The 12,238-nt window shown below is 31.2% G+C and overlaps 1 protein-coding gene and 1 long non-coding RNA gene across 2 annotated transcripts; both read left to right on the forward strand.

Annotated features, from left to right (window-relative positions):
• Positions 1–1,814: 1,814 nt before the first annotated feature.
• On the forward strand, positions 1,815–11,993 carry LOC140054248 (probable mitochondrial pyruvate carrier 1). Its single transcript, XM_072099166.1, has 4 exons — positions 1,815–1,824; positions 6,611–6,691; positions 7,362–7,497; positions 7,689–11,993. The coding sequence occupies exons 2-4, from the start codon at positions 6,640–6,642 to the stop codon at positions 7,753–7,755; spliced, it is 255 nt and encodes an 84-aa protein (XP_071955267.1). The 5' UTR covers positions 1,815–1,824; positions 6,611–6,639; the 3' UTR covers positions 7,756–11,993.
• On the forward strand, positions 3,768–5,793 carry LOC140054249 (uncharacterized). The gene is made up of 2 exons (XR_011846499.1): positions 3,768–4,680; positions 5,124–5,793. It is a non-coding gene; the product is annotated as an uncharacterized lncRNA (long non-coding RNA).
• Positions 11,994–12,238: the final 245 nt, after the last annotated feature.

The raw sequence follows: 12,238 nt of genomic DNA on the forward strand, positions 1-12,238 counted from the left end.
ATTTATTTTAAAGCATATAAAACAGTAGACAAAGGTACAAGATATGATTGTAACATAAACATAATCAATTTTAAAATAATTTGTGTAATATTTACACTATAAAATGCACATAACAATCATTTTAATTCTTTTCTAAATTAACTGTTCTCACCTTTGTTTTCTATGTTTTAGAGAAAGAGTAACATACATTATACATTATCACAATGTGAATGTACTGTACTGCTCAATTTTATTATCACGCGTCTGAGATAATGGTTTATTGCAACCTTCACGAGGCGGAGGAGTGGTTCTTCGCAACCTTTGCTCACCATAAACAGGTTTGGCGGCAGTTGCCTTCCATACAAATTCGTATCAAATTGAAATGGCGACGATCGTAAGATTTCAAAGTTTATTTAGCAATATTTCTTCAAAACACAAACTAGTTAAGAGTGTTAAACAATGTGTCAGACGATCCTCAGGAGATGCAAAAACATCAGCTGCAGGAGAAGTAAAAGAACAAACATGGCTTCAATATTTTTGTAGGTAAGAAATGACGCATCGGCTAGACTAGCAAAACAAGTGCATTTCTGAAAAGTCCCCCAAGAAAAATTGGTTTGATCCGCTCCTACTAGAGCACAGTCTCTGATAGGCATAGCCTAGCATTTTACTAGTGTTCAGGCTAGAACTACTATTAGTATTAGGCCTAGGCCTAGTAATAATCAAATAATAAATATATTAATACTACACTGAGAAAGACTGAGTTTAAGGTAATGCTGTTTACTTAGGTTAGTAACTATTGTATGTAGGCTAGGCCTAGCCTAGGTAGGCTAATTAATATTAATAATAATAATAATTAATATTTTTTATTTAACATCAACCACAAACGTTTTCTAGGCTAATAAATAAAGATAAATAAATAACTGAAAGAGAATTATCGTGTAATATAGGCCTACTACTGTAGTTCTATCAAGGCAATCTAACAACAAGATGATGAGCTCCGAAGATCATAGGGTTTATCTGTGGCTGCGACACGATCAGTTCCACGCCCCTTCTTGACAGGCACTGCGCGTCGCTGAGAATATGTGCATAATACAGTACTGTTGGTATTTGTCACAGCCAGACATCAAATGACTGTTCCTATCTTGGCAATGCGAGCTCAGTGTCCTGTTGTTAGATTGCCTTAGTTCTAATACTAACTAAGTGTTATGCCTATTTAGACCAGTATAGTATTCAGACCAGTATAATATTCTATTTCAACATTATTACATATCATCATTATTACAGAATTGTATTTCATATTTTGTGAATTCATTATTTTCTTTTTTTTTCCCATCATGACCCATTCTTTCGTCATCAAACAACAGTACTGTAAGTATTTTTCTCTTATTAATTAATAATATTTTACAGAGGTACGGTAATAGAAAATTGCAATATGTCTGTCGTTAATTCAAAATAATACTATTCACATTTTAAATTGTTTTGTATGAATCATTTCAGGTCGGACCAACACTGGTTCTTAGCTATAGGTAGGGATTCACGACCATGAATTTATCTGAAGTTGGGGATAATAAACTTTTATTAAATTAAATTCAGTTCCCTCTTGTGTTTTCCTGCCACTCTAAATTTGTGGTTGCTTATTTTATTTTGTGGTTTATGATGTTTTATGACAATAAAGAATAAGATTATTTCAAATATTAAGCAGAATGTATTATCTCATTGCTTTGATGTATTCAATATATATTATGTTTGTCATAACATTTCATAAACTTGTTGTACATTTTTTAAATGACATACAGTAAATATTTTCTTTTTTTTTTATTAAATTTCAGCAATTTTGGGGACCAGGTATGAATATTTTGTTTTACTATTTTACAATTTCATATGATGATTATCTAAATCTTTCACTGCAGTGTTTCAAAAGATATGTTTTAGTAGAATACAAAATCAAAGATCTACAAAAGTGAAATCCAGTGGAAACCTCTGCTATTTACCGTACTCAAACTTTTTGATATTTTATAACATCAATAAATGTATTGATTTTCAGGTCTTAGCTTTCGAAACACATACAATGTTACTGGGCTGAATTAAGCTCTGTCTACACTATCAAACTAAATATAGTAGTGATATGACATCATCATGTCCATATATCACATTTTTTGTCGCATAAATTTTGATAGTGTAGACAGAGCTTTAAAAGCTTAATTTATATATTGTTTTTAATTTAAAAGTTATATCACTATCAAATACATTTTTTAAATTTCATAAAATTATCTCTTAGTACTAGCAGGCCTTGTCTTTTAAGGCGAGCGAGTGCGATCACTCACACACTCCTAAACTGCCCTCAAAGAGTGTGATTTACAACACGCTTAAATTTGGTAAACTTCTACACACCAAAATACAAACAGCGTCCCTGAATGTTATTGAGGAGTGCAATTTGTAGCACACCTATAATTTTCAAAAGACAAGGCCAGCTCTAGTAATTTGCATTGCTGGTAGTTTATAAAATTGAATGGTATCAGGTCATATGATTTAATGAATGGATATGAATATTTATTTGGAGACAATTAGAATGTATAAATGCTGCCCTCTATATTTATCAGTCCATTAAATTAGTGTTCATTGACAATAGCTATTCATTTCATAATTGTTGAATCATGAGAACAACATTTTCTCTGACAGGCTGTAAATTTTAACATTTAATTTGTGTAGATGGCTTGGTAAAAACTGTTTTGTGTTGAATTACATTGAATTTCAGTACATTCATTTCACCCAATTAACAAAATACAGTGGCAAGGACCCAACCTTTATATTTGTAGAACATGTTTTCATTTTCAAATTCATTAGATTATATTTAATTATTATTATTTTTTTTTATTAAAAATTATATTACAAAATACAGTAGAACTCCTATTAAGGGAACACCTTCTGGTCCCAACAAATTGCCCCTTTAATAGGGGTTGATTCAACCATTTGGCACACTCAAAAGCCTCCCTGTCCCCTTAATAGTGGTTTCCCCTGAGTAGAGATGTCCCCTGAGTAGTGGTGTCCACTGAGTAGTGGTGTCCCCTGAGTAGTGGTGTCCACTGAGTAGTGGTGTCCACTGAGTAGAGATTTCCCCTGAGTAGAGATGTCCACTGAGTAGTGGTGTCCCCTGAGTAGTGGTGTCCACTGAGTACTGTAGTGGTGTCCCCTGAGAAGGGGTGTCCCAAGGGAGAAGTTGTACTGTATCATTTTAGCAACCCAGTACATTGCATTACATCTCCTTCATTTTCCTATATGTGTCGTGTGTGACAGTTTATAGTTACAGTAGAACCTCTATTAGGGGAAAACCTTCAGGACCAAACAACAAAACAACCCCTTGATAGAGGTGTTGGTCATTATACTTTCCCTCGTTCGTGTCACATGACAGTGTCCCCTTAAAGCTCAGGTACAGGCATGAAATTTTAATAAAAATTTTGGTTAATTGTACATAAATCAAATATTTTTAACAGAAATCAAGACGAAAAAACATGAATTTCCCTTAATATATCGTCAAATATTGGCAAAATTCTTCCATAAAAACCAGGAAGACTTTTTTTCAGTAGTTGGGTGGTTAACCTAATGTAATACATGTCTGGTGACTCCCTAGAAGGTGAAAAAAGATGGTGGATATACGGTGGATAATTTTTGCTATAGCATGAAAATAAAAATCTGAAGTTGAATAAAAATACCAGAAATGTAAAATTCAAGTTATATTACCTATATTTAGTCATCTGATAACATTTTTTACCACACTGTTTAGTTTTCATAGCTTTTTAAAATGCCTCTCTATTTACAAAATTTGTATACAAAAGAATAGAGATTTGACTGTGTAATTTGAACTATCCCCCCACTGATAAGAAAGTGCTTATTTTTAACAAGCTTGTGTAACACAAATAAAATCCCAAAAATTATGAAACATAGGGGAAACTATAGATCGATAATTATTGGAATGTATGATCAATAGAAATTTTTTGCCCGCACCTGGCCTTTAATAGGGTGTGTCTTCTGTTTAAAGGTGATTAAAGTTCCCCGAAAGCTCCATTTATAACACCATGATATGCACGTACAGTACCTCTATTTCCGCCCACCACCGCATTAAAAATACTTGAGTATACCTAGTGATAGTAATAGTAAAGCCATTTCCTGTAAGGAAATGATCAGCCACTGTTTATTACTTCTGTTTTGAAACAAGGCATGCATTGTCAGTGGGAAAGCCACTTCGCGTTTTGACCGTTAAATCGTGTAAAATCGACTTACTTCCGCATTGACGATTTTGAAGCGCCACCTATCGTTGAAAACTGAAACCATGATTTTTCGTCGCCTAGCAAATAAGTGCTGTTTTATTTTAAGCTCTCATGACTATTTAAGAACCGGCCAACATTACCTATTATGGTAAAAGCATTTCCTAATAAGTATAATTGAATAACCAATCGGTTTCCTTCAAAGAAACCGAAGCTAATACAATACATTCGGCGACTGAAGTCGGGACTCGTGAAATTTATAAATGTGGTACGATTTGACTACTGTTTTATTGTCCATTTTCTGAATAGTCGGAGGTGCATCCCAAAAAATTAAAAAAATTATAATCAATTGTTTTATCAAGAATAATATTAGTTTAATCGAGTATGATATATTTCTATCCTGTTCAAAATTTGTTGGTGTATTCTCAGGCCTCGAAAGGTAGGTACATTTTCTAGCTGTGAGCGTGGTTTCGGCAACGCGAGACACGTGTGTCAGTATAGGCGATAGCGAGACGTGTGTTGTACTGTGTTGATGCTGATCCGATAGTCGTTAAGTTGTACTGATTACGAGTATCATATTGGTCCTGGCCGGCCTAGCCTGGTGATCTGATCCCTCCCAAAAAATACCTTTTTTCAATCAGTATAAAATAATATTATTATTTTATTTTTCATTTATTATTTGATGTATTAGGCTCAATAGATGCCTAGCTAGCTAGGCTACTAGTAGGGCTAGATTATATAAATAATAATAGCAAATACTGTAATATTAATTAATAAAATACAGCTTCCATTTGCCTTACTTTTATGTCATCATATAATATTATAATTATATATACAACCAGACATTTAAATAATATTTATTATTTTTTCTGACACTTTCAGGAATCGTTGATGATGCAGAGTTCTTTGTCTTTGTGACTTCAAACTGAGAGTGAAGTGGATAAAAAGATGACACCGGTACCTACCGACATTGTCATACCCAAACTATAATTTAATTATTTAAAACAAAATGTTGAATTACAAATATATGTATGTTGCAGAGGATTTAGATGAATTAAAATACAAATATTTATGTTGAATGCAAACCTACTACACTATACTCTGTAAATTATGTTATTGTCATGTGGTAGACCTTACAAATTGAATATTTATTGTATGTTAGGCCTATTTTATATTTTATTAATACTGCATATAGTTTAATATTACTATTAATTTATATTATACAGTACTACTAGTTTGTACATGTTTTTACCCCAAAAAAATGAATAAATAATTTGTTATTCAATCTAATTGCTTGTTTGTTCATCAATAACAAAACAATTGTAAGCAAGTATATAACAGTTCTTGTTAGCCGCTTATTTCAGGTCATATTATTAATATTAGCTAGGCCCGACGCGCCCGATCACAACGTCACTAAGTGACTTTCCGCCCCTGGAACAATCGCTCGCTAATAGGGCTAGGCCTCGGACTCGTATAAAAGCTATTATAATAGTTATGATAAATATTCCTCAACTAAAATGTATACTGTGATAAATAAACAAGTAATAATATATGTTGTATTGGAATGTATTTATTTATATGAATTCTTATACGCGGACAATTATAAACATCGCGTATATCGTTCGCTATAAAAAAATTCATAAACACGATGACGATGTGTTTACAAAATGGCGGTTTCGCTAGTTTTCGATGGAACAAATAGTGGTACCTTTAGTTTGAATAGTCGGAGCTGCATCCCAACCACCGAATTTTGTATCTTAATATCGTATTCTGTAGATTATTAATTTTTCTAACAGAGATTTTAAATTCAGGACTGTTCAATTTTTCTAAATATTTTATTTTAACGATTTTCTAGGGTACAATTTCGGAAAAAAGACATTGGTTGATTTTGCCGTTAAATTACAGATTATCGTTTTGTTCAAATACATTTAATTTTACATGACAATATATTAAAACCATTTATGAATTTATTTCACTAACAATATTTTTCCGATAATCAGCTAAATTTACAAATATTGTGTTTTTCCAACACCCTAAAATTTAGCAATTTTGAACTAAATTAGAAAAGTAGGGCGCCCTCTCCGAGTCGAAATTTGACACGATTTGTCGACTGGCTGTCCCACTGTTGTAGTATACACATGTTAGTGAAAATCTGTTGTTTGCTATGTCATATCAAGACCTTTTTTTGTACTAGAAATATAATTGGCTTAAGTTCTTAAAAGTGGATAAGGTTTTAAAAATGCTAAAATGTCCTCCAATTTAGTTTTTATACAGTGTGAGTTTATGTATGAAAATAATAATTATTATGACTTTTATGATATAAAAAGCTAGAGAGATGATCATAATTATTTTACTGGTTTTTTTTTTAGCTGCAAACTGGGGTATACCATTGGCAGCAATGGCCGACATGAAACGGGATGCAACTATTATTAGTCCAAATATGACAGCAGGTACAGTAGTGTGTATAACAGTGCACTGATGAATCATATTTGATGTTCAATTTGATACCATTTTTATATGCCTGAATGAACAACAATTAGTTCTAGTCTTTTTAGAGAAAATTATATCTTAATGTAAGTGGCTAAATTCACCAATTTAAGTGAGATATTTCCCACAAAAAACAACTTTTAAAACAATTTTACTTAATATTATTTCACTTAAGTCAATAATATTTTTACTTAATTCAATATTTGTTTATATTGAATGTAGTGATAAATCTTTAAGATTCAAGTAGATACCATTCTTATGCCTGAATGAATAATGTATTCTAACTAGAGAACATTATATCTCAGTGGTTAAATTCACCAATGATAATATTTAAGGACTTCCTTTAATTTTAAATGGGATTCAATTACTAGATAAGTTATTTTAAAGGTCTCACTTGGCTTAAGTGTGAAGAGTGAATATGGTCACTGGCTCCACAAGTTGTCTTTGATTAAAAAGGCCTTTCAAATGAGATGAACATTGTATTTCTCATTTTCCTTACAACACAGTATTCAAATTAATGTATTACTTTAAATAAGTAGGAAGCTTGAATAAAAAAAGTAAGTCTACAGAGATTTTGGAATTCTAGAATTTTCTAAAATATGTTTTTGTTTACTTTCTCTTTTTGTATTGCAGCATTAATGATCTATTCTTCGTTGTTTATGCGTTTTTCAATTATGGTGAAGCCGCGTAACATGCTTTTATTCAGTTGTCATTTTACAAATCTAAGCGCACAAACTGTGCAGTTGGGAAGATATATTAACCATTATTAGTAAGTATAACATGCTCATTCATGCAACAGTTCATAAGTCCAATACAGTACAATTTTTTAAATAATATATGTTAATTTAAAGTGTTTGTTATTTATGTGAAACAATAAAATGAATGAATGGTATCCGGTGTATTTTAGAATATTAAGAACAATGCGACATGTTTTACAAATATTTGATTATTTTCTTACAGTTTTCAAAAAGAAGTTAAACCAGATAATATAGAACAATCCGGAGATACTATCAGTACTGGAGTGTGAAATCCACCTTCTTTTAATACACTAAATCGTAAATTATAAATTAAAACATCTTTCTTGTTTTTACAATGGTTTGTGGGTAATAATTGTTTGTTTATACTTTAAAAACAATGACTTACGCCCGTATTCTTAAACCGGACTTTAGTCGTAGTTCGAGCTAAAACTAAAAAAATGACGTCATTTTAATTCATAAACAGAACTTCAACTAAATCACCGACTAAATCAGGCCAACCTCGACTAAATCGAGACGGATTTTGATCGATTTTTTTAGTCCTGGAGGAGGCAGGCTAAATGGTCGACTAAATGGTTTTTAAACGATGTTGATAAAAAACGTAACAGTCATTGAGTTGTTATATTGGCCAGATATTGAAGAATGAAATATCTATATTTATATTAGCTTAATTAAATATACATTGGTATAAGTTATAATAATGAAAATCATCTTTATTTACAACCGTATACAAACTACATTATTTTCTTCGCGCAAGTCCGACTTGAACTAAGTCACGCCATAGCGACAATGGGAGATGCGGCAATTCACCACGCGATGGAATGTTTAGGGGGCCTAGCGCTTTCTTGTCACGCTAGGAAGTGCGTGGTTCGTCGCGATCATACTTTGTTGGAGGCCTAGAAAATATGAAAGTTACCGTACCGCCATGGTTCCTAAATATATTTTGAAGATTTTGTTTGTTGTTAATAAAAAGTACTTCATTGTTAAATTAATACTGATCTTGTTCTAATAATTAACGATTACAATTATTTTTCATGTATATAGTCCTGATGCGTAAAAAGTTTTGTAAGAAAATGGAAAGTGATATCAATGCGCAAAATTTCGTCTGCTCCTCAAATACTCTCTTGTCATTGGCCAATGTTTAGCCTTTGTTACCCAGACGTGTGCAACTCGACTAAAAGCTCGACTTCATTAAGTCGAACTGCAAACTTCGACTACTTCGTTTTTGAATCGAATTTGAAGTAATAGCTCAAACTACGACTTTTTCAAGTCGAACTTTGAACTACGACTAAAGTCCGGTTTAAGAATACGGGCGATAACGTCGGATAATACATTTTAGAACTGTCAATTTATTTATTTATAGAGGATTTTATCACATAACTTTGTAGTTAAGTATTTTTTATAAATAAAAGTTTAATGTGTAACAGGACAAAGTTAAAACAAATTTTGTTTGTATGGCTGAATAGGTTTAAAATGTAATCTGTTTGGTTGAATAGCTAATGTGTTACGGTTACATGTAAGTGTTTGTCTTCAGGTGCTACTGTATCTATAGGTACAGTAAGACCCTCTCCAAAATGGAGTGGCGCTGTACATTGGTGGTTAACACGTTTGCCTTCCAATCCCAAGATCCAGGGGTCAATCCTGACCTAGTGCAAGGGTTGTAACTTACAACTCTTTCAACTCCACTTCCATAGCCTTAAATGAGACTTAGTTAAGCACAATACATTATAAAATAGTTTATCCATCCTGTAATTGCTTGCTGTTGGATGCATATGAAATAACAAAAAACCTATATATTTATTTTTTAATTTAATTTAGTGATCTCAATCTTCTTCATAACGTTTCATTCAATCCAGGCACCTTCACTGTATAACTGGGTTTTGTATGTTCAATTAAAATTATGACCATCTTAAGTGTTATTACTTCAAATAAAAAGTTTATTTTCTACTTCTTACAAGATCCAAAAAGATATTGTTCCGTCAACATTGAACAATGCACTTTTTAAGTCTTCTCTTAAAATGAATTCAATAAAAAACACTGTTATACAAATTGTGTGTAGATGCTCTACACTATACCATAATTAGGTATACTGTAAACAACTCCATCATTGTTGCTTTATACCCAATTTTAATATTTTTATTATTGCAATAATGATAGTTACGTGACCTTGTGCTAATACCAATCTATCCACATTCTCAGCACGGAAAAGAGGAAAGCCCATGGGATTGTTTCTGAATTCCATAAGGTATTCATAAAACAGTTATATAATCCATGGTAGGTGAAACGTTCAGAAGACGAGTGTTTTTTTAAAGTAACAATAACAGTAAATTATTGACTGTAACTGTGAGGATTTGGCACTCTTTTAGCAGCCAATTGTATTACTTAATCAGATGCCAAAATAGCCTAACTCAGTCGATGATTTTATCAGATAATTGAATAGATTTTTAAGATTATTGTTGTTACACAACTGTGGTTAGCAGACTGTTATACAAAATGGCTATTAGAATAGGAAGCACAATGACTTGGCAGATTTGTTTGTTCTATTTCACACACACACAAATGCTACCTACTGTATAACAATAATAAGTATACAGTAATAAATATACTACAAAAAGCAATATACTTAAGAATTATAAAAATAACTTTAATTAAATTTAAGGGAACTGATTTTTAATTATAATAATTAGAATTTATGTGATATAAAGTTTGCGGTACACCACGTATATTAGTTCTGAAAAGAACTGTTGAGTTTCTCAGGACGATCAAAGCATATTGGTCGAAATGTCGAGAAACTCAACAGTTCTTTCCAGAACTAATATACGTGGTGTACTGCAAACTTTATATCACATTTGATTTCGCCATGCAAACCTTTAAACAATAATTAGAATTTACAAAAATAATGACAAGTTATTCAAATTTCTGTAGCCTAAATGTATTATTGTGCGTATAAACATGATGGTACTGTATGGCCACACCTAAATGTTGTCCTATTCAGTACCTTGGGAGTGCTATTATTTTGTATATATATTTCCCCCTAAAAATTATAACGTTTTTTTTGTTGAATATGCAATTTTTACGTAATATTTATTCCTTTTTGGCAAAAATTGGATCGAAAAAAATTATTTACCTGAAAAAACTGTAATTCAAAGCAAAAAATAGTCAAATTGGCTGCCAGCCAATGGGAGTTTTTGGTTGAATTTAACGGTTGCCTTTTTTTTGTTTGTCTTTATTTAAACTACAAAATGGCCTATTTAAAATCTGATTTTATTAATTAATTTATTGATTTATTTTTCATGTTTTAGGGGACAATACATCTTTAAGACTTATGTTGTATAGAATTTAGGCTGACTGTGTCTTTTGTGGTATTTCTCACTCATTGCTGGTTGTAATAATATAGAATTTAACAAAATACAGGGTATTCTATATTGTAAACTGTAGTATAGTTCAGAAGAAACAATCAACAAATAACATTGTGTTTTTTTTTTCCTATATTATTTGTTTTTTTGTTTGTCTCTTTAAGCTGCATACCTTTTGATGTGAAACCCATCAATACTGTAAAAGAAAATTTACAGAAACACTCTCTCTCTCTCCCCTTCCCTCCCTCACTTTGTAAAGGATGTCAACTAAATAGAGGTACCCAAAAAATGGTTCTATTAACAATTAATTTTGAAACTAGTATTAAGGTGTCTATTTCTTTCACTGCCTAAATAATATTTTATCCATAGATTGAATATTTCTTTCTGTATTTTTTTATATTTCAATTACGAAGAATAAGCATTATTATATTAATAATTTGTGTGGATCTGTTGCATAAAAAATGGCATGCTAGTTGCTACTAATTATTGATTTTGTTTCAAGGCACTGTTTACAAATATTGATAGGATTTATAGATATGAAAATTGCTCTTTAAATTATTCTTCAAATGCACTGTTTTAAGTATATTATAGTAGTTACTGTGCATAAATTAATGTTTTGGTTCCTAATGCCCTTTTTTAAATAGTGTCTTGTTAAAATTACTATGGACTAAAAGCAGCTGTAGTTGGAGTAATACATTGCTATGAAGTATGCAATATATAAAATCAATGTAATCACTATGCCAACCTGTAAAAGCACTATTGTGTTAAATAGTGCCTTTAATTAACTTTACATTATAGTTTGAACCTTGTAATAATATGGGATAATTTTAAATATTTAAAAAACAAATATTTGTGCAATGCTTTTACTGACTTTATAGCAGTATTGTAGGTTGTATCCAGTTGGTTAAATAATTAGACATTGCATGTATGTCCTCAAAACCTATATTGCCAAAAGATTTGCCTTGTAAAAGATTCAATTTGTTTTGTTGTCTTGTGTGATAACAATTATACTAAAATTTATACCTAAATGTGTATTGTAGTTTTATAGTCTGAGGTATTATGGGATCTAGAAAATTATTATAATCGGTTTGTGTTGATGTAATTTTTAAAGTAATAATTGATAGTAGCGGTGTAATATTAACATACATAAATAGATGGATTAAATTATTTTTGAAGTTTAATCATGTGTTATTGTTTTTTTTTAAGTTCTCAATAGTGTAAAATGGCATTTATGTTTCAGAGATTTAATCTACTTAAAAGAAGTACTATAGTCGTATTTTTCCTTTTTTTAAACATTATTGTCTGAAAAATATTGTTTCTAAAGCTGTGTCTACACTGTCAACCTAGTTTGACGAAAAAAGGTGTGATGTGCCTAAATTTGGTAGTGATTTGCCCAAAT

Source organism: Antedon mediterranea, chromosome 7 (genome assembly GCF_964355755.1).
Source record: "Antedon mediterranea chromosome 7, ecAntMedi1.1, whole genome shotgun sequence".
Lineage (NCBI taxonomy): Eukaryota > Metazoa > Echinodermata > Crinoidea > Comatulida > Antedonidae > Antedon > Antedon mediterranea.

Excerpts from the sequence above, each read along its gene's own strand:
- LOC140054248 (XM_072099166.1), top strand. The coding sequence starts at position 6,640 with ATGGCCGACATGAAACGGGATGCAACTATTATTAGTCCAAATATGACA. Across the intron at positions 6,692-7,361 it reads TAGTCCAAATATGACAGCAG|CATTAATGATCTATTCTTCG; the intron begins GTACAGTAGTGT and ends TTTGTATTGCAG. Across the intron at positions 7,498-7,688 it reads AGATATATTAACCATTATTA|TTTTCAAAAAGAAGTTAAAC; the intron begins GTAAGTATAACA and ends ATTTTCTTACAG.